Raw genomic sequence first — 26,774 nt, 5'->3', positions numbered from 1 at the left:
AAACAAAAAGACCGAGAGAACCCTTATGCCCTGACGGAGGGGGCAGCCGGGAGCGGCACCTGCCCGGCCCCGCCGCCCCGCGGGGTACCTCCCGCCGCCCGAGCGCCGCTCCGAGCATGCGCGGGCACGCCCGCGGGGGGGGGGGGGCGCCGAGCAGTTTTTGTTTGTTGTTGGAGCATTTTTTGAGCCGGCTGGCTGGTTGCCCCCGGGGAAAGTAACCAGTGGAGACTTGGGGGGGGGGGTACCGCACGGGGAATGCGTCCTCCTGGGGCTGTTTCCTCCCAGCGCCGGCAGCCGCCCCGCTCCAGCTGGGCCTGCTCCCGCTGACAGCTGTTTGGGGGTGAAACCCCTCCCCCATGGCAAGCTCCCTGCTGTTCCTGCTCCTGTCACCTTGGCAACCGGCTTCTTTAGGCTCCGCAAATAGAAAAGGTCCCTTAAGCCCTGAAAAGGGGTGGGTTGCGGGTGGGGGAGGGGAGGGGAGGGGGGCGGAGAGCAGAGCCCGAGGTCGGGCTTGGCAGGGACAGGGCTGAACGGCGGAGGGCAGGCGAGGGGCAGGCTGCGAGGGCGCGCGGCACCCCAGCTCCCGGTAGGAGGCCCGGTTCTTGGGGTCCTCGTCCTAGTGGATAAAACTCGAGGCCTTGGGTGCACAGTCAGGCCCAAGGTGAGAAGAAAGTTGCGGGCCGGGTGGAAGGGGCTGTGACAGGAGGGAACTGTCTGGTCATTGACCGTCCTGGGCCCTTTTCGCACAATGGTGCCGCAGGTTCTTTGTCCTGCCTCCCGGTGCCTCCTCAGGTCTCACCGAGGGGAGAGAATTCTCTGTTGGAAAGCCTGCCACAAACGGCTTTGTTTATCACAGGGAGGGTTTTGTGTCAGGGAGCAGTGATCTCTGGCTCCGATAGGCTGGACAATGGGCTGCTGCTGATTCTGGGGATCTCGGGCACCAAGTTTCCCTCCCAAAGCAGCTGCCAAACGGGGGGGGGGGGGCTAGGCACACCCTGACTTAGAGAATCCAATAAAAAACAAAACATGCAGGTGGGCCTGTTATCTAGCTGGATTCAAAATTCCTAACAGTTTTGTTATTAGAATCATGCAAGCAGCCATGAAGGTCATTTCAGCTATCCTCCGTAGGGCCAAACTTAGATTGCTAAGAATCTCCTTATATTAGGACAGGGGGAAATCGGCAGGATATCAGTGGAATTTTATGTTTTGCTTAAGAGAGAGAAGGAGAGAGGGAGGGGGGAGAGAGGGAGAGGACTCTGATGCACAGAGGACCTTGGGACTGTTGAGCATTCCTTCTCTCCTCACATTCTGCACCCTGGGCTCCTATTACATATTTTACTTCCATGGTCACTGCCAGCTAATAAAAGTAATTACAGTTAGTAAGCAATCATATTCCAGGCACTGTGCTAAATGCCTTACCTACATATCTCATTTAATCCTAACAATCATCACTTCGTCTCACAAATGAAGACGATGTGGCTCAGAAAGAATAGCTAACTGTCATCGCCAAGTAGTTTTGCTCCCTTTAATTGTTCCTTTAAGCTCAGCAAGTATTCATTTAGCATGTGTTATGTGCCAAGCATAATGCTAACGGTTTGGAGTTACAGAGATGAATAGGTTTAAATTCCAATAGGGCTGGTGGGAATTTGAGTTGCACCTTGAGAAATAAGATTCAAGAACCGAACAGGAGGATTATCTCGGCTGGCACTGGGCAGTACCCACACCCAGAGAGGCCGTGTGTGCCTATGACCATCTGTCTGTTCGTGGAGGTGGGACCTGCTCCTCCTTCCCTTTCCCTGCCCCACTACCATTAGCTGGGGGACACCCAAAAGGCCTTTTTCCCTGTCCCCCTTGTGTTTTATTCCAACACTTAACCTCCAGAGGAACCTCTCTGCTCTTATGTTGCAAAAAGCTACCACCTGTCTGCAGACGGCTTCCCAGTGTGCACCCATCCCTGCCTCATCCTCTCTCCCCATAGACTGCCGGCCACTGATAGCCTGTTCCCGCTTGGATACCACCCCACCTGAATCCACAGGTTTAAAATTTGGAGGACCCAGAAACAAAACTAAACCCAGAAGTGTTCCTCTAGGGAAAGGCCCCCTTTCCCAGTCCCTGACCTCTGCCCCCAGTCGTGAGGTCTCCCTGTACCCCAAGCTCACGATCTCGGGCTTATTTTTACTTCATTTTCCTTCACCAGGTGGTGGGGGGGGGGGGGGCGTGTTATAATGGGAAAAGCATAGGCTTTGGACTTAGACCTGGTTTCAGACCCCAGCTTCATCACTTACTAGTTTTATGACCAACATCTAATTGCTTAATCTCTGTAAACACCAATTTCTTCATTTATAAAATAAAGGTGATTATATTTACCACAGGCTGTAAAGATGAACGAGGTGGCCTGCAAAGGTGACCGTCACAGAGTAGGCCCCCCACAGGCTTAACAGATTGCCAGGGCATCCTGTTCACAGCTGCTAGAGTCATCTTCCTCAGGGACATTTCTGCCTTGGTTAGAGACCCTTCACTGTGTCTTCAGTCCCTACTTTGTCAGCTGCAATGCCTAGTCTGTAGGAGGGACTCAATAAATAGCACATAATGGCTTCCGATAGACAGACTCTGACTCTGGGGACCCTTCCAGACCCTCCCACATTGCCCATTGCACTCTAATTGCCCGTGGCTTCCTCACACAGATCTTCCTCTCCTTCCCCACTGCCACTCCCTTATGACTTATTTGACCTGTCGCATACCTTTTACCTCTCACCTTCTGACTTGATGCTCCCCTTTCATTGTCCACCCCTCCAAGATCACCTCTAAAGTTCTCAACAGCCTCCAGTTGACCCTCCAAGGCTTACCATTTCCATCTGTGCTTCTGACTTGTACCGCTCGCCCAGCAGCATTGATTGAGCATTTGTTATGTGCAAGGCACCATGCCTCATCTGCCATGGGCAGTCCACTTCCCCTAACCAAATGCATCGTAGGAGTCCCTTGGAAACTGTTCTCAGCTCTTGCTTGTAAAATGGGAGCACTGCCCATTTGACTCAGAGGCTTGTTGTAAGGAATACATGAAACCTCAGATGATAAAAATGCTTTGAGGAGTTCTAAGCAATATACAAATAGCGGGTAGTAAAGAATAGCTACCATTTATTGAGCATCTACTGGGTATAAACAAAGGCAGTAAACATCTTTGTGGTAGTTAAACATCAGATTCCATTTGATTCTATAGAACAGGAAATCAACATTCAGAGAGGTTAAACAATTTGTCTAAGGCTGCACAGCCTACAGTTGGCAGAACCAATATTCAAAGCAGATGTCTGACTCTCAAACCCATGCCTTTAGCTACTTATGCTGCACTACCTATCATCCCTCTGCCAAGCATGGGGTAGTTTCCTTTTTAATGCTCCAAACTGCCTGGTAAGGAATCCCGCCCACAGAGGATATTTGTAGTTTTGCCAGGTGGCTGCAGAGCAGGCCTAAAGACATGAAGGCGTAGGTAGACCACCACAGAGAGCCCTGCAGTTGGCAGCCCTGATTTTATAACCCAGTTTCACCTTACAGAGAAATTTCCCTTCCCTCTACTTCCCCTCTTGCATTTCTCCCAACCCGCAGCCGAGACGGGCCGCAGCAGGGAAAATTCACGTGTCTATTGCTTTCCGCTTTCCTAGAAGGAGCTTCCCTGTCTGTGTGTATCAGACTCTGGCCTCTAGAGTCCACCTCGATCTCAGTTACTCCCTGATTACATGAGACATCTTTGGAGATGAGCGGCCTCCTGAGGGTGCCAGCATCATGTAGACCTAACCTAAAATTGCCTCCTCTTCTGGCTTTTCTCCCAGAAACACCCCGGTTTCAGCTGTACGGGATGCCCTACAGGTTCCTGATTGCACCTTGGTGTTTTATACCTCCAAGTCTTCCCACACGCCGTTCCCTTTGTCACATTCCTGACTCTGAATGGTGCTAAACGCTTCCTTCACCTGGGAAGTCTTCTTTGGTCCCCTTCCCAAGCCAAATCCTCTTTTCCGTTCTCAGCATTCGGTTCTTATCTCCTATCATAACATTTACCAAGTTATGCCGAGAGAATCTGTTTACCAGCTGTCTCTTTCACTCAACTGTTATCTATTCCAGGGACCATGTTCTAGTCAGCACTAAACGTAGTACTTGGTCTGTAGTGGGTGCTTAGTAATGTTTGTTGAGTGACTGAATGGTTGCAAGTATCTCTTCATTTCACTTTCTAAACCTTGAACAGTAGCAGGTAGTAAAAAGTTGTGTCATTCCTCTCTCACAGGCACCCTCCCCTCACAACATTCCCACAGCTCCAAACTCTAATCAGTTATTAGCTGGGATGCTTACAGGGCCCATATATTTGGGGACAAGAGTCCCAGCATTTCTGGGACAGTGGGCCCTCTCCTGCATACTTGAAGCCTTGAGATCAATGGAGATCTACTATTGATAAGTTGACAGTGGATGCAGTGAAGGGGGGTGTCAGTAATCCCCTCACAGTCAGCAGCCCTCCCCCTGAAGGACCTTAATCCCCTTGTTGCTAACAGCCAGCGGTTGGGGAACAGTGAATTGCCTCTTCAGATTCTAAGGAGGCTGTTCAAGGTTAGAGCACCAGACTGTTCCCTGGAGTCCCTCCTTTTAGCTGCGCCCTAATTCCTGCAGCCCCAGGCCTGCCCCTCCCCTGCTCCGTAACAGAAGGGGCTGATGAAGCCTTCCAAAGCTGTGGCTGAGGTCTCAGGGAAACAACCCTTTGGTACTTAGAAGTGATGAACTTTCCAGCAATGGGAGGAGGGAGCCAGAATGGGTGCAGGGGAAAAATGAAACTATTGGACCTTAGGCAAAAAATAAGAAGGTCCAGAGAGATTTCTGTGCACTAATTTCACAAACAGGTATGCCCATTCTAGCTGTGGGGAAGAGGGATGTGGCCCCTCTAGAACCAGGGCTTCAATGGGAAACGCCCTCCTTCGCCACCCCACACTGAGCTGGGGGCTGGGAGAAGGGGAATTCACTGATCTTACCGAGATCAGCAGCAAACATTTGCTAAGCACCTACAAACGTGTAGCATATTATGTTGGACAATACAGAATATAAAAGAAACATAAAAACCTTCCAGTTGAATTACAGCCATTTTTAAATTTTTTTTAGAAAAGAAACATAAGATATCTTTGACTGAAAACCCATGCCATCTGGTTAGATGGATAGGAAATGAACACACAAAAGAATGAAAGTATTCCCATCTAATTTAATCTAAGACACCACTGAATGTAAGAGGCACCATTATTTTTTTAACTCAGAAAGAAAAGCACAGCCAATTAAACCCACATTAACTGTACATGGATCCCAATTAAAGAGGTTAACATGGGAGGTGGGGGAGATGATTGATTTTTAAGAATCAAGAATACCTATACAAGAGTACATGTTAAATCGCGAGCAAATCAAACAGACAATAAAAGCATTCAGGAATTCTGAGGGAACTGCACAAGGGGGGGTTCAGGCAAAGCGGGAGAAAACAGGGGCTGGGCCTGGCCAGGGAAGCTGTGCCTTGGGTCAGAAGGAGGGCGCTCCAGGAAGCCGACGCCCTGAAACTGAAGCCAAAGATGCACAAGGGGGTGCGATGTTTTATGGACAAGGAGCTGCGCCGTTAGGGTGGGCTGAAGGTTAGTGCGATAAAGTAGTGAGCAGAGGTTGGACGGGAGGAAGGCCTTCCATAAACCAGATGCTGGTAAGACCAAAATGGTCTGTGGGGTTGCACCCATATCATCCCTGTTCTGGCTCTGGAAGGGACAAGTTTTATGTAGCAAACCAGCTGGAACCCCACCATGTTTGTCACTCACTCACTCATTCATTCATTCATTCAGCAATACTGATTGAGCATCTGCTAAATTCAAAGTGCTTTGGAGGAAACAAATGAATCATGTCAATGCTGCCCACTAAAGGAGATATTGTTTACTATCTCTGAGATAGGTGTTGCCATGACCCCCGTTTTAAAGTTGAGGACACAGGTGCAGAGAGGGCAGGTAACTTGCTAGCCTCCTCCTCTGGTCAGTGGCAGAGCTGGGATTCAAATCCAAGCATCCTGACCTAGAGCCCTCATTGCTGGAGACGCTGTTCCCGAGGGCAGTGCAAAGCAGAACCCTCGAGCAGCTCAGAGATGGGGCAGTCCTGCTGGCTGCAAGAGCAGAGGAAGGGTGACAAGGATTTGATTTGTGGCACTCTAGACAGCATGAGACAAGACATAAGCTCCATACAGGGGACAGTGAGCAGTAAAGATTTCTTGGATCAAAGAAATTATAGAAATAAAAGGCTTGTTTGTGTTGTAAAAAGATCTTGAATGTCAGGGGCTTTAGACAACTGCGAACTAAGAAGAATCCCCGATGGCTTCTAATCGGGGATCAGATCTGTGCACTAGGAAGAGTAATTTGCAATCCTCTGTAAGGTGGGCCATAAAGAGAAAAAACTGGAATCAGAAAGACCCATTAGAAGGTTATTGCAATACTCGAGATAAAAGGACTTTTGACCCAAGCTAATGCTGCAGTTAATTCATGGTATTTGTTTTTTATTAACCTCAAAAGGATGTATACTCCACCCAAAATACATTAGGGTCTTTGACCTATGAATTATCTAAGCTTTCATAAGCTTTTGTTTACAACCTTGGCATATTCTAGCATCATTTGTTCTAAAACAATTGCCTTTGGTTTTCCACTAGCAGCACAGGATGGGGGAGAGAGTGGGATTGGAGGGGAGGCCCAGGGATGGAGGGCCAGGAGGCCAGCAGTCACCTTTCCCAATCTTGGTAAACAAACATGTATTGTCCCTAATTTTTTCTCTCTAACCTTTTTTTCCCTACCTTACAAATCCTGAATTTTAAACTGTTTTCCTGTGATAGCCACCCCCATCAAATTGTAAACCTGGAAGAGACTTGTGTGATCACCTAGCCCAAGCCTCATGTTTCACAGATAAAACTCTGAAGCCCTGAGAAGGAAAGGGACCCATCTCAGGCTACACAGCCAGTGAGTGGTAGGACGTGCCTCTGATCCTCTTAGCTCCTCTGACCTGCACCATCTCTGGCTCTCACCTCAGATGGGCAGGCAGCCCCTAGAGTGACTCCATTCCTGAGCCGGGAATTTGTGACTTTGTAATAAGAGAGAAAATGTTTTACTCGAGTTTTCAGTGGGGATGAGCATCATTCTGCAGATCTCTTTGGCCGCCAGAGTCTAACAGGGCACAGGGTGGCATCTGCAGTATCTCAGGTGCCTCATCAACAGTTGTCTTAAGAGTTCCTGACTGTGAAGGGAAGTTTGCCTGCTGGACTGTCGTCCCCTGATTAAGTTTCGAGCTATTCAGTGTGGAATTAGGAGACAAGGCTTTTTGGTTGGGGTCAGGGGCAACTTACCACCAAATGCCTACTGGCAGTTTCCATTCGGATGTTCCACCATCACCTGAAACCCAACATTTCTTTCAAAACCTTATCACCATTGGAGTGATAAGGTTTCCCTTTCATCACTCACTGACATCCAGACTGTAGCCTTGTGGGCCACCCATATTCCCTCCCTCTCTGCCTCCAGCAGTCAGTCACCGAGGGCCACTTGGTCTTTCCTTAATGCCTCTTGTTTCTGGCTCTCCTTTCCACTTCTATGGGCGTTCTGCTTGGAGCTCTGCTGGACTGTGATGACGTAGCTGGAAACTTGCATGCGTATAGACAAAATTCAAGAAAGAAGGTATCTCCCTCCACCCAGTTTGAAATCCGCTTCCTTTGCCCCTGTGAGCATCACAGGATCCTTTTTAAACAGCTCACGATCCAGAATTTTCCTTCATCCTCACTGGCTGGGAGCCTTTGGTAGAAGTCCACTTGTGAGTGCCCAGCTGTGGCCCTCTGTGCCTGTGTGGCGCCGCTTGTCCCTGCTGGCTCTCCAGCTGTGGCAGTCTCTGTGCAGGGCCGCCTTTAAAGGACAAATTCAGCTGAGCCGGGGCCAGGGGAAACTTACCACCAAATGTCTACCGGCAATTTCCTCCCCCTCACGCGAACGGGCCTGGATGCCACTAGACAGAGAGCGAGCCGGTGAGGACAGCTGATTTCCGAGGGAATTTCCTGCCGCCCTGCTGTATAGAAGGGCATGAGCTAGGCCCTGAAGGGAGGGTCAAGGTGTAAGAATCCCCACCTCAAACAATCAGCCTGGATGAAATGGACAGCGAAAGGCCGCAGCCAGTGGCAACAAATGAATTCACTCCGGGAAAGTAAGTTTACTTACTTAGCACCCACTAATGTCAGGCACGAGGTTCTGGATAGAGATACATGACAGTTTTGACTCCAAGGGGTACATGGTCTGGAAGGGAAGGTACCTAAGAACAATTACAGTCCACTGTAATACAGCTTATTAGGATAGAGGTAAGCCTGAGAAATTTTGGGAGTCCAAGCCAGGACTGAAATAATAATTTTAATTATAGCTAGAAATGATTGGCCAGGGCTGGGGGCTGGGCACTGTGCTGCACATATCACGTCATTGTCTCTCATTTTATTTGCACAGTGTTTTTTCTTATTTCATCCTTACGACAGCTTTCTGGGTAGGAACTATTTTTATTTCAAGTCTTTAGACAAGGAAGCTGAGGCCCTAAGAGGTTAAGCACCCGGCCCAAGGTCCCATAGTATGTAACAGAAGGACCTGGTAGCCCAGCCCTGGTCTGCCTCCTGCCACAGCCTGAGGCCCACTGTGTGCAACTGGCGCTTCCTGGAGGAGGCCAGCCTGAGCAGAGCCAGAGGGTGAGCAAGAGGTAGCCAGGCAGAGCTGGGGGGCGGCGGGGCACTGCCTGTATTGAAGGCATGGAAAAAAAACAAGCAAAGGGCTTGGAAGAGAGAGAGCATGGCACACTGAAGAACCCAGTGTTTCTCTGAACAGCTGGAATGATCAAAGAAGGCTTCACAAAGGAGGTGAGTTTTGCATTGGGCTGTGAGGGACAGCCAAGGGTCCAGTGTTAGGAGGAAAGCAAGAAAACAGAGAAAATTAGGCCATGGCAATGACCAAGCCAAGCCCTAGGTGAAAGGTGAAAGCAAGCGACACTGACTTTGGGCAGCCTTCTTTATGTGGATGTGGGAGGGGCACAGCTGGGGGACATAGCAGAAGACGAGGTCAAGCCATGCCACCTGCCCTGGTCTTTCCCCTTCAGCCTATGCCCAGCTCCAGCCACACCAGCTCCTCTCGCAGCCACCTTCAAAGCACCTGCAGCCCCAGTTTGTGATCCAGCAGCAGCAGCAGCCAGCACAGCAGCAGCAGCCCCAGCAACCACGGCCCACCCTCCAAGCCCAGTCCCACCCCCAGCTCGCCTCAGTCCCTCCGAGCCTGGCCCTGCAGCCCAGCCCCGAAGCCCATGCCATGCCTCTAGGCCCAGTTACATCCACCCTGCCTCTCCAGTGCCCCACCGCCAACCTGCACAAGCCTTGCAGCACACAGCATTGCCGCCCTTCCACACCAGACGCTGGGCCTCACAATGGATATCCCGAGGGCCTGTCCCACGCCCCTCAGCGCAGGTTCCAGCACGCCTCCACAGTCATCCTACAACTCCAGCCTGCTTCACCAGTGGTGAGTGAGACGATCCCAAGGCTCAGGGAACCAACGGGGGTGCACGGCTCAGGTAATCCCACAGTCCACGTTGGGATGCGTTTCTGGGCGGGCTGAGTGGTGAAGTCGTCTCTGCGAAATCCGAGAAAGAGGGGCCCCTCTCTGTTATGCGGCTGGCTGAATCTTAATGTCCTTGCCTTCTGCCCAGCTCCACAGAGACAGGGCAAGTGTCCAGAATGTAAAGGCAGTTCACAAGAAGATCACCTCTGTCCTGTCCCTTAACAGCCCCAGCAGTGCACCCCAGATGACTGGAAGGAAGTGGTACCGGGGGAAAAGAGTGTGCCTGAGGCTCGGTCCGGCCCATCACCGCATCAGCAAGCCATCGTCACTGCCATGCCCGGTGGCCTGCCCGTACCCAGGAGCCCTAACATCCAGCAGTCCCCAGCTCACGGTATGAAGTGTAGTGGGGCCCTTGGGGGAGGGAGAGAGTTGGCCTTTCTTGCCATCCCCTGGCACATAACACTTGGGCATCTAGAATGGAAGGGGAAGCCCAAAGAGGCAACGAAGAAGCTGGGTAGGTAAAAATGGAGGGAAGAGAAGATGAACCAGGGATAAAGAAAGGGGACACAAAGTATACGGGTAGAAGGGTAGAGAAAGAAAAGGAGAGTTGAGTTCTAGACATTCACATGCCAGTTGGGGCGTTCAGGCAGGTATCCGATGGTCTCAGTTCTCTGCTTCGTTTGGCATGAGAGGGAGTTCTTGACGTTGGAAATATGAGATGGCTGTGTAGCTCAAAGATAGGGAAATAAATGCCTAGGGGGACTCAGAATGAGTTCAGCTCATGGGAAGCTTCTTTGAAGGAACAGTGCTCAGCTCTGGGATCCCATCTGTCTGCCTGTGAGTGTCCAGGGACAAGTGGACTTTTCCATGACCTGGGTTTCAGGAGACTCTGCTGGATCCCTCCACCCTGATGGGAGAGTCACAGCAGTAGCTCTGCCTTTGCAGCAATCCATTTGCTTTCCTTTCCTCTCTGCCAGTGTGCACAGCAATCTTGGCCCAGATTTCAGTGACATTCTGAGCCATTTGCTGCCTACAACTCAGGGAGGCAGTTCCTGTCACTGGACTGTGTGCTGGGCGGGGGTGGGGAGAGCCAACAGAAGAGACTTTGGAAACTAAAGAAGGAGAAATGAAAAGAATAGTACGTTAGAACAAAGTAGGGGGGAAAGATTATACATGTCCTTGAATGAATGGAGGATGGGATCAAGGAAAAGGAAAGCAAAGGACTATGGAGAAAGAACCTTAGAAAAATGAGGACAGGAAGGAGGTCGTTGTTCTCTGGGCTCTTGCAAGATAAGGGCCCCTGCCCAGCCGGGCGTGGCTCAGCGGTTGAGCATCGACCTAGGATCCAGGAGATCGGGGTTCGATTCCCGGTCAGGGCACATGCCTGGGTTGCAGGCTAGGCAGACGATCAATGACTCATCATTGATGTTTCTATCTCTCTCTCTCCCCCTCCTTTCCTCTCTCTGAAATCAATAAAGATATATTTAAAAAAAAAAAAAAAGGTAAGGGCCCATCATTCTGAAAAGCAGCCACTCCATTGTGGAATTTCTCTAGTTATCAGAAGGTCACTCTTCAAACTAAGCCCAATCTGCTCCCCGGGAACTTCCAGCACTGGTTGTGATCCTATCTTATGAACTGTGACAGGGTCCATCTCCCACAGTGTTTGTAGACAGGTATCATGTCTCTTTCCTCTCCCTCCCATTAAAAAAAAAGAAAGAAAATCTCCAGGCTAAGGGCTGAGACTTTTTTTCAATTTTTTACCTATTACATTTCAAGACCTCCCATTTGCACTGTTCTGATCATTCTTGTCTAGGCACTTTCCACCTTTTCATGAATTCTCTTAAAGTATGATCCCCAAAATTAAGCACCTTAATTCCAAATATAAAATACCACTAGTCACCACAGGTGAGCACCTGGCCTTAGCTGTGTAAGCCCTTCAAGGGGCAGGACTGTTTTCCAGATCTGCATGGTATGGTGGGAGGAACTAAAATTTGCTGAACACCTACTACGTGCCAAGTACTGTTCTAAGTTTTCCTTTACCCATGATAATAACACTGAGAAAGAAACAGCACTGTCCCCATTATTCAGAGGAGGAAGAAGGCTTAAAGAAGCTCCAGGCCCTGCCACTATGAAAGGGCAGCACGACGACACTGGCTGCAAGTGTAATTCCCTCGCCTCCCTTCACCAGGACTGTGCGCCCCTGGCCCCATACTGACTGCTCCGGCCCAGAGGAATGATACTGTTGGGTTGCAGAGCACTGTGTCACCTGAATTCCAGAGGGTTGGGTCTGTTTTTTTGTTACTGCTTTTGTTTCTGAGGGTTTTTTTTTACACGAGTCCCTATCATTCCAGGTCTCCCAAGTCTCAAACTTGTACAATTTATATTTGGAGCCAAAGTATAGTTAATTGCAGGTGTTAAATGTTATCTTGTGAATTTAGCCCAGAGTTACAGCCTAGCGAGAAAATGACAAGAGTTAATAGCTATCACTTGCTGGGGCCTCTTTGCCAAGCTCTGCATGTATTTCCTCATTTAATCCTGACAGTAACCCTCTGAAGCAGGAACTCTTATCATCCCCATTTTAACAGAAAGAAAACTGAGGCCCAGAGAGAATACGTGGTGGGGCAGAAATGTTTCATATCTGAATTTTGTTATTCATTATACTAACTCCTCTGCTTGACTTTGCCATCTGTAAATTTATATAGTATATTTTCTTTGTCTTTAACCAATTTGCTGATAGAAATACTGACTAGGACCCAACTGAGGACACATGCCCTGTCTACAGGTTGGTGATAAGCAACATTCTTTGTTCAAGTATTTGTTTTCCAACAACCCCTAAATGAACTGACATTTGCCTAACTTTCTCCATCTGTCTACAGAGCTCTTGAAAATCTCTTTCTGTAATCTAATTAAGGTGATATACACATAATAGGCATCCTCCTCCAGAGGTACTGTCTAATGAGAGAAGTAAGCTTTGCACAGTGGAAACAGTTGTCAACCACCTGACATTTAACTCTATAACCATTCTGTATGTGTTTGAATGCCTGCTCTGTGCAAAGCACTGAGGGATGGGAGGTAATGCAGAGAGAAAAGGTCTGTATCCTACCTTCAAGGAGCTTGAGGTCTGCTGGAAAAGATGATAAATGCACAGGGGAAAAAACATATACAATAAAAACTAAAATGTGATAAATGCCATAGAAGGATTATAGGTAAGTGCTATAAGGGGGGAAAGTTACTAGCAAGTACAGATTACCAGGATAGACTGCGAAGAGGAAGTGGCATTCTAGAGCAGGGGTTAGCAAACTATATGCCCCAAGGGCCAAATTCATCACATCACCAGTTTGGCTTTTTCTTTTTTTAATCCTCACCTGAGGACATGCTTAGAGAGAGGAAGAGGGAATAGAATCATGGATCAATGTCTTCCGTACGCACCCCTACTGGGGATCGAACCCACAACCTGGGTATGTGCCCTGACTGGGAATCAAACCAGCAACTTTTCAGTACACAGATTATGCTCAACCAACTTAGCCACTCCGACCGGGCACATTACCAGTTTTTGTACAGCCCACAAGTTGATGGTTTTTACATGTTAAGATGTTTAAGAATAAAAAGAACAGTACTTCATGATACATGAAAATTATATGAAATCCAAATTTTGGTGTCCTAAGTAAAGTTTTATTGGAGCATAGCCACATGTATTCATGGACATATTGTCTGTGGTTGCTTTCCTGCTACAACAGCAGAGCTGAGTAGTTGCAACAGAAGCCATATGGCCTGCAAAGTCTAAAATATTTACTATCTGGTCTCTTACAGAAGAAGTTTGTTGACCACTGTTCTTGATTCTAGATCTTGAAGGACCTGGATATGCAGAGTTGGGGAAAGGGCACTCCAGGAGGGAGTGGTGGAAGCAAAGGTAGGGAGTCAGGGAAGTGTGGGCTTGTTTGGAGAATAGAGAGAGAAGTTGTGTATTTGATCCTATGTTACCTTCTTTTGTGAAACAAAATATAAGTGTAAGAAATGTAAAGGCAGATATGTGAATATTAATGAAAGAAGGCTTTGAAAATGTGAAAAATACTAGAGGGGAAAGAAAGGGAATGGGGAAAAGAGAAAGGGGATGAAGTAAACAAATGCAAAACGTGGGAACAAAGAAAAAGGGATGTGGGAGACCTGACGGGAAAAGAGAGAGAATATGAATGCTTAAATGAAAAGGCAAGGAGAAAGGGAAATGCTGGGAATAAAGAGAAGTCAGTCATGGAGAGATTCCTGTTGTCTACTCAGCACAAAGCTGGGAGGGGGCGGTGAAACCTGTGATTCACGTATGTCTTTTGTATCCCCCACAGCTCCTAGTATCTACTGAATGAATGTACTTCGCCGTGACAATTCCGTTTAAACCAGTGTGGTTTAGGAAGAGAAGTAACATTTATTGGGCTCCAACTGTGTGCCAGGCACTGCTGGCAATTTGCATACATGTCCTCAGCTGACCTCGCAGAAAGCCCAGAGCAGGCGGTCTCCGGCTTACGGAGGCGCAGCAGGGTCACTTTGGTCGTTACTTGACCTCCCTGAGCCTCAGTCCCAGCGGGGAGGATAATGGCTCCGTGCAGGGTTATTGCGAACACAGTGCGGGCGCGTGGAGCCTGGCACGGAAAGCACGCAACTCCTGGCAGTTCTTGTTATCGCCGCCGCATTGGCCGAGGCGGGAGCCCAGGCCCCCCGCCGCCGGGGCTTTCGTGGCGTCGCGCGCGCCTCCCCAAACCGAAAGCAGGCGTCCCTAACCCGCCGCGGGCCCGGCCGCGTCCCCGGGAGGGCGCCGGTCCCGCCGGCGCGACCGCACAAAGGAAGCGCGCGGCCGGGTTTCCGCGCTGGCGCCCCGCCCCCCGGAGGCCCCGCCCCGCGCGGCCCAGGCCCCGCCCCGCGCCTCACCCCGCCCCCGGCGGAGGCGGCCGCGGGAGCCCGGCCGGGACGCGCCGCATTGTCTCCGCGGCGGCTGCAGCCCTCGAGCGCCCGCCGCGCGCGCGCAATCCGGCCGTTGCCCGCGCCCCTGCCCCGGCCTCGCGCCCCCGCCGCCCTTTGTTGACGCCGGCCCGGCCGGTGCGGTCGGATGCGCCGCGGCAGCCCCGGGCCCCGGCTCGGAGGCTCCCGGCGGAGAGGAGGCGGCCCGCCCGGGCCCGGGACCCCGCGCGAGGCGGCGCCCGGCCGAGGGGCTGCGTAGGCCCCGCCCGGCCAGGCCCAGCCGGGCCCTGGACAGGTCAGTGCCCGTGCGGGGGAGGGGTTCTCGCCAAGAGGGGGTCGTCGGCCCGCGCTCGTCGCGCTGGAAACCGGGCACCGCCCTCCGGTGCCACTCCCGGCCCGGGCCTACTCGGCTGCCAGGCCGTGCCAGCCCGCGACTCTCGCCCTCCGGGCGCCTGGGTGGTGTCCTGCGCCTCCCTCCCTCGTCGGGGACCCTGCCCGCCCGCACTCCCCCGGAAGCCGCCGTGTCAGCCCGGCGTGCCAAACGCTTCCGCGTGTCCCGCGCCTGCCCCGGGTCCCCGCACCCCCCCCAGGACAGCGGTTTACCGGGCGGACGGCCGTTTAAGGGGCCAGGCTGCTGGCCCCTGGTGTACTCCATAGACGGCGACTCCTGTCTGGAGGGCCCGAGGCTTCGCTGGAGAGTTTTGTTTTTAATCTAGTTCAGTCTCACGAGGTTTTTAATTGGATGGAAAGGGACAAGCTGTTCTGTGTCTGTGCGCTCTTCCATTTTTAGAAGAGCGTTTTCTCCCAGACCAAATGAAGGTGTACTAATATTGTTAATCCTTTACACTGAAATCGGGATTCGTGAGATTTTCTATTTAAATTGAAGGGTACAGAGGGAATAATTTGCCCAAGGTCAGGTTGCAAAGTAATGGTGAAGCTGCGGTGTGAACTCACATCAGGCTGTGCCAGTGATACCCTCACCATCCCTCCCCCGCCCGCCTGATACCTGGACTGATTTCACTGACATACTTTCAGTTATGATCAACTTTCTTTTCCTTCCTGCTCCATACTTAGAATGTTTACCTTCTTCCTCTGTTATTTTTCCTGCTTTACAAACCAGTGACAGCCTTCCCCCTTCCTATCTCCCATTCTAAATCTTTAATCCCCTCCTATTAGCATATTGGGCCCACAGGATCCTTGTAGTGAAATAAGCTCCCGACCTAAATCCGCCATATGTCCTCGATTTTTCTAGGACAGCCCCAATTTAAAATATTCCATCTATTGTCTATCAGCCTGTGTGTCTCGATTTTGGTTTAGAAAATAGTCACTTTAACTGTATCTACCATGCTGTCCTGGCCTTTTCCAGCCATTTGGCTCTAGGGCATAACTGGGTAATCCAATTATCATTCACCTGGGATTTTTTTCCCCTTCTGAGTCAACCCAAATGTTGGAACTGCCGGGATTTCTAGGCGAGTATGACTAGTACAGGCTAATGAAGCAAGGAAATGCCTTATTACTCCTTTATTTCTCCCCCCCTGCCCTCCCCATCTTTTATACCAGTGCGGGGCAGCAGACCTGTGGCAGTATCTGTTGATTGAGGCCTTGGTTTAGGTCACAAGGGATGCAGGGCTTTCTATCATTTTTCATTTTTACTCTAGAATAGAAAGTAACTTACTGGGTTGGTTATAGGGCAAGAGATTCTGTCTTGAGTCTTAAGATACCAGCACAGCTAAGTAGTTTTGGTTTCATTCAGTTAGGTTTAATACATCTCTATTAGGCTTCTGCTTCATATAAAGAAAACACTGTCTTAGGCACTGTGGAAAATATAAAAGCAATTTCCCCACACAGCCCCCAACATCAGGATCTATATTTGGAAATACCCACACTTTTGAATCATCTGATAAACTGTGTTTTCCACTGTTTCTGTACCTAAGTTCTAGTCCCTGGAAGGCGGGAACCAGAGCTTCTGGCTTGGCTCATTCTCAAGGGCTGGCTTGTTTCACAGAGGGTCCAGCAGATGGGTAATGTGCTCTTTTGGCACCTGCCCTTTCCAGGCACTCTTCATCACGTGCTCTGCCTCTCAGCCCACCCAAGATCTGTTTCCATACTCACTGGGGAAAATAAATGCCTTTTTTTCTCCAGCTTTAAACTTGAGAAAGTAGGCAGTTTCTTAGTCCACTTTTCTGTTGTTCTTGAGTTGATTTCTCAGTTATCCAGTTGCATTATATGTATTTTTAATCCTCACCTGAGGATATGTTCTTACTGGTTTTTAGAGGGAGAGGAAGGGTGGGGGGAGAGAAACATCAATGTGAAAGAGAAACATCTATCTGTTGCCTCCTGTATGCTCCCTGACCGGGAATTGAACTCGCTACCTTTTGGTGGATGGGATGATGCTCCAACCGAGTGAGCCACCTGGCCAGGGGGTCCAGCTGCATTTGCAAGAGCAGCCTCTCCTGTCCTCACCCACTTCTTTATTTTTTTAAGCTGTTGTTTTACTAATATGTGGCACATAGATCCTTAGTGAATATTGGTGTTTCCTCATGTTGTCTCCTCCCAGCCCTTGCAACCTCTCTTCCAGGTCCTGGCTTAATTTCTAATTTACCTTGTCAAGTGCACTCAATATATATTATTTCCACTTTCCTTAAAGTAAGGAGGAAAGGAAACTCCAGCTCTTCTTTCTGTCCAGATAATGATTCCCCAGATAATGCAGGTCTCTTCACTCTGCATTTCAGTGACGGATCACCTTTTAGGAAGGTGTTTTTAATGCTTCTCCAGACATACCTCCTCTGTCACTAGCTTTCTAGTCTGAGCCAGTTGACCCTGAGACTTCTCTTCCTGCCACCAAGACCCCTTCCCCCACCTGTGACCCTGTGCCTGTTACTTGCTCTGGCTCAACCCCAGAATCCACTCTTTTGCAGACCACATCCGTTTTCCTGCCTTACTCATTTCCTGTCTCAGATGCTTTGGATCCCTTGGTTCTGATTTTCCAGAGGGAGAGAGACTAGACTAAGTGAAGAGGAATAAATAGATAAGTCATCTTATAAATTTGAACTGTAACTGTTCTCGCCTCTGGCCTTGCATGCTCTCACATAGCTTGGTCCTTCCCTGGGTTTGCTAATTTAAGAAAAACAAAAATGAGTTACTGTCTCAGAATCAAGAGCTCTTGAGTGTCTTTTGTGTCTGTTTCTTCCTTTTGTGAGTGTATAAAGAAGATAAAACTTTGACTGCCTTAGACTCTTCCCCCAAGCCTTTGCCGTTCTTTGGTCTGTGGACCTCATGCTAGGCATTTGGTAACCATTTGCTGAATAAAGTTCACCCACTTCCTATGAAAGTCCTTCACTTACAGATAGCATGGAGCAGTAAGCCAAAATAAAATTTAAATTAAAAAACATACACACACAAAAACAAGGAATAGGATGGTGGTTCCAGTTCTGGTGATACTGTTTTGTGTTAATAGGCTTTTTACCAAGGGTTTGGGTTTTTATTTCCCTCTTCTTGAGTCAGTCTAAGTTTATATTAAAGTTCCCCCAGCTGTTCGATGCCACTTAATCTCCGGACAGATTTTGTCCCACCCACGAGATTCTCTTCCAGAACTGTACATCTGCTGAGAGCAGGGAAGTGAGCCTCGTGAAGATAGCAGTTTCCCTCTGATTCCTTTTATGGCGTTTTGCACCTGGAAGATGAAGATGGTTTTCTGTGGTCAGGAGGGATCTCACAAAAGTGGTTATAGAGCGATGCTTTTGTGTTTTCCGCCCCCGTGAGAGCGGCGGGTGAGGACTGACTGCCTTACGCAATCAGCCGATGAGTCCTTTGTGCCAGGAACAGAAATGACTCTCTCCACAGTGATTTAGCAACTTGTTTGATGGTGATATCAAAGCTGGACTGCCCCTCAAGGCAGAGGTCTGAACATATGTAGGTTTATGTTTTAAATGTTTTTTATGGAATGGTTGAACCTGCAATGTGAGTCACCAGTTAAAAAGACCAAGTATGTTTTCTGTTAAATTTAAAGTGTACCTGTTTAAAATAACTATTCACAATGAAATAGGTACAGGTTTCATTTTAAGCATTGACTTATTTTAAAATTTCAGTTTGAATTACTAGCTACATTAGATCACTGTTTTGATATGTAAAAATACTCTGAGGCAAATCCTCTTTAGCTCAACTTCCTGACATTTTGAGAGACGTTAGGATAATAACCAATTTGTTTATCCAAGAGAGAGTCTTTCAGGTTCTGGACAGTTTCCCACCAGTAACGAAAGTAGAATGTAATTGACATGGTCAAGAAATGGGCTGTTTTATAGCTAATTAATAGTTATGTGATTAAAAATGGTTAGGTTTGGAGATAAAAAATATAGTAGGAAACATAGCATTGATTTAAATAATAAATTGTTGCTCTGTGATTCATTGTAAGACCATCTAGGCCAGCATGGTAAACAATATATTTTTCTTCCCCTTCCAAGTTATTTATAGTTAGTGGAAAAGGATGTGCTTTCTTATTCTTTGAATCTCCAGATGATTTTTTTAGTTTAGATAAGTCCAAAAGAAGAGCACATCCTCCCTGCATCTGCTAAAGACATGGTTGCCGTTGGACAGGCATCGCCAGCATTCTGAGGTGAATCCAGATGTTGCAGAGAGTCCTCGTTTGCTCTTATGATTTTCTTTAAAGCAAGTATCTGTTTCTTGAATGATTTTCTTCACAGTAAAACTTATTATACCTCCTCCTAAGGAAAAATGTGTTTTAGATGCCATGTCATAACCAGCTCTTCTCTGGTACATGAGAAGGGCCAGGCCGGATACTAAATGTTGAGACTGTTGGCAGGAAAATGAGTTTGTGACTGCTTTGAGTTATTTTTAAAGTTTTAGCTGCATGGCTATTATGTCTCAAATACTATATAATTATCCGTAGTTGGTGATATCTTTAGCGTATTTGAAACCATCCGTATGTGGTCTAAATCCACACCAACTATATTAAGACATTTTTAAACAAAGTAAATGGCACTTTAAATTAATACAAAATCAATGTGAATCAGATACTTTTAAGATGAATTAAGTTCACATTTCTAGGACACCAGTAATCAGTATTAGTCTGTTCTGTCAAATGATTGGTAGCAAAGTAGGGTGAGAGAAAGCTTAGACAATGGTTGCAGGAAGGAAGGGGAGTAGTGTTTTCCAAGAATAAGAAATTACCAGGAGAATTGATTTGCAAGATAAGTATCATCCAGCCCATTATATAGATAAGACAACTGAGGCTTAGTATTCTCCCTCTCCTCTCTTCCTCCCCCAACCCCAAGACCATTTATCTAAATACTTGTGATCCTGCAGCTGGTAACCAAATAAATATGACATTATATTGGGCCTTTTCTAGTTATAATCCTGAAAACAGTTGGGGAATTTACTAAATATTTCTAGATTTTTTGTAAACTTATAAATCCATCTTCCATGATTTTATCTTTGGCTATAAGAGGCTGGTTTCCTAATCTCTTAGATCTCAGTGAGGTTAACCCTCCTACGTTCAAGTCAGGCCAGTTCCACTGTGTTGTACCTGCATTATCTTAATTCTCATCGAAGCCATATGAGACAAAGATTATACCCCATCTTATAGCTGAGGAAACTGAGGCCTGGAGTAACTTGCCCAGGATTACAAACTAGGATTTAAGCCTAGAGCCTTTCTGATCCCAAAGTGTTAACTGCCATGTAGCACAGCTTCTAAATGTAACCAGTACCAGGCGTTTTCCTTATACTCTGGTATTTACCATAATCTTGCAAGATAGGCAGTATGGTCCTCATTTTTATAGATGAGAAAACTGGGCCTCAGAACAGGTACAAAGTGCTTGAAGCTGCACATGTGATTGAAGATTGAGCCAGACTGTGAACCCAAATCTCACCAGAGCCAGGGCTCTTTCCACTCTGCCACTCTTCTTTCCTCTCCTGTGATGGTGATGTCTCTCCCATTGGTTGCAGACATTTTCCTTTGAAATCACATCTGCCAGAGCACTGTGACATGAGAACATGTGGGGACCTCCAACGCAGCATGGGGTACCATGCGATCGTCCCTATTTAAATAGAGCTCTTTGGAAACCTTCCCTGATTCCCTGCAGTCAGAGTTAGTGGTTATTCCTGGTGTGTTGACCTGTCCTGTTGGACGTCACCCTGTGGTCCTGCAGGTGCTGCTGCTGTGTTTGATCTGGTTTTAAAGTTGCAGTCCCCGCCTGGCTGGGAAGCAGTCTTGCAGCTGTCTGGAAATCCCCCACGGCTCCCCGTTGTCCTGAACAGCACGGGGGAGGGTGGCTGTTCGCTCCATTGATTCCTTCCTTCATAGCTGGGGGTGGCAGCTTGGAAAACATTCAGCTGTTTACAATTCAGCTTATGTACACTTTAGCTGGGGATTGTGGGTGAGGCAGAAGAGCTGCTCTCTTTGCTCATGTCCTAAGAGACAGCATGAAAGTCAGCTGTATGGTAATGGCTGCCAGTGAGGAGGAGGAGCCCTCCCTGCCAGACGCCTTAACCAGAGTTGCTCAGCCCAGATGCTTAAGATCCGAGAAGCATGCCTGCTCTCCAGTCCTCTTAACCCAGACTCAACAAGGTCATTGTGCAGTGACACTGAGGGCAGGTCTAGGGCCACCTGGCTTGGACCCCCCTTTCATTCTGCTGGCCAGCTCCGAGACTGAAAAGCTCACCACCCCTTTGCTCAGTAAAGCGCCCCCAAGGATCCTCCTGTCAGCCATTACTCCCCTCTCCCGAGAGGTACTTCATATCAGGCTGGTCTTGTTTGCAGAGCCCAGGAAGGTGCCCTGAGGAGCAGAATGGTGGTGGCGTCTGTGTGAGGGAGCCTGTTCTGTATCCTCAAGGGAAGGAGGCCTGTGTGCCTGTCAGCTTGGTCCTTAGCAGGATTGAAAAACTTACGGCATTTGGCCTTGGTTCCTCCTGCCTCCTGGTGCTCGGGGGACCCCAGGGTGGGAAAGGGCCTACAGTTAGTTTCCCAGCCACCAAGAGCTCCTTTTGTGTGCTTAGAGGATACTGTCTTCTGAATAAATTGCATCCACTCTTGCCTGCATTCTAAACTAAAATGCACAGTTAACTATGCACACTTTTCCTTGTCTGGAAAATTAAGATGTTATACCGGGCCCTTCTAACTAATTATCTGTGATCTAGCTCCCAGGATCCAAAACGATCACTCTCCACCCCCACCCGTCCCACTGAACCTTCTGTCCCTAAACTGGGAAGAAAGCTATCTGCTTATCTAAGTGATTCACAGTAAGGTGTGAATGACCGCAGGCGTATATTTGCATTTTAAAGAAGGTGGTTAACCAAATCAATCTCTTTAATTGATGGACTTTGTCAGGAGCCCAGGATAGAGCCCCAATCCTCCCTCCCTCTTCCTGCCCCCCACCTTGTGCTAGTGCTGCCCCCCCCCCACACACACACACACACTTCGTTTTCCTACCCTCCCCCTAGGGGATGGGGGAGGAATGCCAGCAGATTGGTGCTTATGAAATACCTTCCCTTCCTCACTTTCAGAGTGACACTAATTTCTTCAGGGACCCCAATATAACTAAGCCGCAAGGACTGTGTGATCTGCCCCAAGCTTCCTGCGCTGTGGCTCTGCCCGCTGCTCAGACCAGGCAGAGTCTGCTTCAGCTACTCTCTACCTCCGGGGTATGGCTTCCCTGGGGATCACTTTGCAGGTGCTCCACTTGGGCTCTCCCTGGAGCAAGCAGTTCAGGAATCCTGCTGTCACCCACCCAGGCCACAGGCCTGGCCTGCTGAGCTGAGGCACCGTGAGCAGGACTTCAGAGTCAGGGAGGGACCTGAAGAGGACATTGTGTGGTACAGGTAGCCTTGTTTCCCATTTACCCAGCAGAATTTGCTGCAGGCAAATGACCCATGTTATCACCTACTCTGCTTCCTTAATTTCTTTACCTCCATTAACTCTGGTTTACTCCCGCTACGGCCAAGCAAGGGTAGTTAGCAGTCTTGTAGATTAAAATACTCCCTCTCCTCGTGTCTAGAGAAAGTAGAAATAAGTGTTGGCCAAGCTGAGGTGGTGGAAGGAGAAGCTGTTCTTGTCCCCCGTTTCCTCTGAAGTCAGGTCTTTAAGGCAGATAGAATGAGTGGCCAGGCCATCTGAAATAGCCACAGTAAATATTAGTACTAAATGCATCCCAGAATACCTGGTAATTTTTGTCTTACCTGCATGTAAAGAACATCACAGCTGGTTCTGAAGTGGTCCAGGTTTTGCATAGCTGGGACCAGCATGACCTCTGCCTTCAGGGCGGGAGAGCTCAGCCTCTCTGGATGCCTACCTACCTCTGGGCCCTGAGGGCCAGGCCATGTTTATAGGCACTTCTGGGCTTCTGAAGGTGCCCTGGAGGTCATCATGCCTTTCCAAGTGCCTGGAGCTGGTGTATTGTTTCCCTGCCTTAACAGGAAGACATGGGCCAAGGAATACCTCTTATGCTTCTTTAGAGCCAGGTACCCAGAAATGCCACTCTTAGAGACAGGCATCAGCCTAGCTGCTCGCAAATCATTATAGCCTCAGAAAGCAACTTACAAATCTCAGCTGCTGGCAAGTTGCTTGTCTTGAGACCAGGGAGACCTGTACTCTACAGCAACAGTGCAGACTGAGACCTTAGGTTCCATTCATTCCACCTCAACAGACATTGAGAATCTGGCATATATTGGACATTGGGTTAGTCCCTGAAGATACAGAGGTGACTAACACAGCCCCCTGCCTAAAGAAATCTGCTCTGCCTAGTGAAGAGAACCAGCCCTGAAGGAGATCATTTCACAGACAGGGCCATTGTGGGCCTTCCCAGCTCATCCGGCCCCTGTAAGCACTATTTCTGCCAGAGCCTCGGAGTGAGACCAGAATTGAGAAGCAACCTAGAGGTTGAGACATTATGTAACTCCTCACCCAAAACATACTGTTCTGTTCATTCTGGTCTGAATACTTGGCCCTTCGTGGTCAGCTGCAATGAAAAGCTAGATCCTACCTTCCCCCAGCACCACACTACGGAAGCTGGGCTTTACTGCCCTCCGCAGCCTCCAGAGTGCATGGTGTCCTTGCCTTCACCTTTCAGACGTCAGATGCCTAACTCTGTATAAAGGCATTTGAGACCCCTGGGAATCCCAGGCATCCCTTACAGCCTAGGGCCCATCAAGAGAATTGAGAAAGGAAGAATTCCAAACAGTATAGTTTTGTGCTGTCTTTGATTTGGCCCCAGGGCCAGCAGGACAGGTTTCTGCAAGTTTCCATATTAAGCTGCTTTCCCCCTAGCAGACCACAGACCGGTCTGGGAGAGTGGGGAAGCAGATTAGATTAATCGCAGTGTGTGAGGCAGGGCGGGGGGGGGGGGGGGGGGGGGATCATTCCAGAAATAGCCCAAACTCCTTTGTCACTAAAGCAGATGATGAGGTATTTGCTAGAAGACGAATCGAAGCACAAAGTATGCAGACCTTTGTATCTTCATAAAACACTGTCTTCCATCCCTTGCATCCCATCTCTCCTGGACCCTGCCACAGTTATAGCAGGAGTGATAGTTCCTAATGTTGTGGTGAAAGGATTTCTCCGTGTGCTGGCTCTCTTGCCTCTGAGCTGCTGAATGTATCTGCTCACCACTGTGTTTGGCATGAGGAAAGAATCTGACCTCGAGAGAGTTCTCCCGCCTTGCTGTGTACATTAATAGGCACAGGTCTGAGAGGCAGGAGGGAGGGGGTGGAAGCAGGGGGCCAAGAGAAGATAGATCCATGAAAGGAGACGAGGGATCAGAGGCTGTTTGGTGATGGATAGCATTAAAAAGAGCAGGAGGTGGGAATGATCCCAGAATTCAGGGAAGAGTGGATTAATTCCATAAAGGAATTACAAACTAAAACAAGGAAGTCACTCATTCTCCTCCAACTGTGCCCCCAACAAAACAAAAATCTTACCGACCTGATCTCTTAGACCAATATACCTGATTATATTAGCACTGCCTGGGTAGACTTTAAAAGATGCAGGCAGAGAAGACCTAGGATGATGGTGAACTTGAATACTTTTTATATGCGAAACAGTTGAAAGAGCAGAGGGGGTTTGGTCTGGAGGAGAGAGATTCTGGGGTCATCAGTGACACTCTTCGTGACACCCTGAGCATTTCCCAGTGTGCTAGCACCGCACTGCTATTCATCCATTCGATCCTCACAGCGACGCTGTAAGGTAAGTATTACTGCTGTGCCTGTCTCACAGCCAGTGAAACAGGCCCAGAGCACGATGAGACTTGCCGTTAATTCACTTCAGTGATAGAGACCCGTCTCTAAGACAGGTCCAAGCCTGTGTGTTCACCCTGTACACAAATAGGGTTAGCCTTGTTCTGTGTGGTTTTAAGGAACAGAGCCAGGATAAGTGGGCAGAAATGAACAGAAGATATATTTTTGGCTCATTATAAGGAAGAACTTATTCATTAAACTGCCCAAGGTGGGAACAAACTACTTCAGAGGTAGCGAGTTCCTTTGTCACGAGAGGTATTTAAACGAATGCCAGAAGGTCATTGGGTGGGGGTATTGCAGAGCAGGTTGCAGCATTGATAAGGGGTTGAACCAGACTTTCTAATCTTGATTCTGTAATCTGTAGTTCATTAGAGTAATCAGGGAATATTTTACTAGGCTCTAATGAGCAAGAAATAGCCATCATCTAAAAAAATTTTACACAGTAAGCTTTCTATTTATCATTTATTCATCATTTTAAATAAAATATATACTTAATTTGAATTGTTAAAACATTTTTAAAGTAGAGAAAATGTAATTATGTCAATACAGACTTACATATTTAAAATTTAAAGGCAGAGAAAAGTGACTTGATTGATTATATAATTAACTCAGTCCACCTAGTTTTGTTAAAGATATTTTTTCAGTTCCCAAACACCTTTACAGTTTAGAAAGATGCCAAAAGGGGAAATTTTCTATCTTTACACAAAAGCAAAAGCTTTAAGTACATAAGGGAATTTTTTTAACTTGCTGGTGTGATTATCACAACCAAGAATAATTTTTTTTTAAATCTCATCAATTACATCTGTTGGATGACTCTTGCTCTGAAGTTTATTATAGTTGAATTATGGAGGTCTGCGTACTGAAGGCATGTGTCATAGCCACCAACTCTTTTTTACTAAAAAAGATTTACCCCAGCTTATTGAGCATTAGGGCCACTAGTAAGAAAATGAATCTGTTCTAAACATTTTCTAAAACGAGTTTATTTTTATTTCTCCATGCTGCATACTTAGACCCTATGAATTCCTGTCCTGTGGTGGGATTTTGGATCTTTAACGTGAATTAAGAGCGTCTCCATATAAAGTTTTGTGCAGAAATTACTTAGCTAATAAATTTACTGAAACCGTTTTTAAAGTATATAACAGACACCAGACACACACATTGGGTTATACCTAATATTAGTAGGCTGTTGCAATAAAGAAATGGCTTTTTCTCCCCCCCCCCCCCCCCGTTTTTTAGGAAGTTCCAGGTTAAAGGCAACCTCAGCTCACTGGGCAGCCCGTGGTGGTAGAGAATGGATGGCCCTGCTAAGCGGTGGGGATAAGAGTTTCAGAAGTGAGGTGACAAAGTCTCACACCTCTAAAACAACTGAGGGACAGCTCCTGAGGTGGTGTTGGAAGTGGAGAAAGGAAGCCCCTTGCTGTGGGGTCTGCATGGACACCTGGTCTTCCTTTTGGAGCACTCTGTTAGATCTTTTAGAGGAAGGCCAGCAGGTCCATAGGGGAGAACTCAGGACAGGTTGTCCACAGAGGGATGGAGGGAAGGAGTCTGTGTTTGGCTGAGCATCAGATCGGATGTGGAGCTGAGAACAGGGCAGGGGCCTTGACTGAGAGCACAGGACCAGCACAAAGAGCGTGGAAAACCTCAGCTCTGCCTTGCAGCCTCCTTGGTGGAGTGACCCCAAATATCCAGTCTCTGAATAGTCAGATCTGTGTTACCGTGTTTACTTGGGGCTCAGCACCCCAAATTCCCTTTGCATTGATTTCTGGGATTCAGTACTTTGACATTTCACAGGACATTTTACGTCTTTTCCAAGGAAACTCATAGACGGTTCACTTAACCTCTCATCCCCAAGCCCCATCGCACCCCTAGCCTTCTGCCTAGTTCAGCTTTTCATTCTGGTTTCAAATATCAGCTTGAATACATTTTCTCCCGTGAACTGAATGTTACTTTATTCCCCCTTCTCAGTACTGACCGAGGTCCTAG

General features: G+C 48.1%; 1 protein-coding gene and 1 long non-coding RNA gene across 4 annotated transcripts in view; one reads left to right on the top strand and one right to left on the bottom strand.

Moving 5' to 3' along the window:
• The window catches only part of PHC2 (polyhomeotic homolog 2), an 83,164-nt gene that overhangs the window by 46,157 nt on the left and 10,233 nt on the right, over positions 1 to 26,774 (top strand). For 2 of the 3 annotated variants that reach the window (XM_081143873.1, XM_081143874.1), the window contains exons 8-9: positions 9,151 to 9,563; positions 9,828 to 9,993. In XM_081143873.1, the coding sequence (XP_080999999.1) occupies positions 9,151 to 9,563; positions 9,828 to 9,993 (579 nt within the window). Of the gene's footprint in view, positions 1 to 9,150; positions 9,564 to 9,827; positions 9,994 to 14,545; positions 14,845 to 26,774 lie in introns of those variants that run through there. The other variant, XM_081143875.1, reaches the window with a different exon arrangement.
• On the bottom strand, positions 3,117 to 15,223 carry LOC308560167. The gene is made up of 3 exons (XR_013999266.1): positions 15,153 to 15,223; positions 9,411 to 9,674; positions 3,117 to 7,928 (listed from the first exon to the last, which is right to left on the bottom strand). It is a non-coding gene; the product is annotated as an uncharacterized lncRNA (long non-coding RNA).

This window comes from Miniopterus schreibersii, assembly GCF_964146895.1.
Source record: "Miniopterus schreibersii genome assembly, chromosome: 8".
NCBI classification, from domain to species: Eukaryota; Metazoa; Chordata; class Mammalia; order Chiroptera; family Miniopteridae; genus Miniopterus; species Miniopterus schreibersii.
Note: the sequence above shows the minus strand (reverse complement) of the source record. Positions and strands in the feature narration are given on the sequence as shown.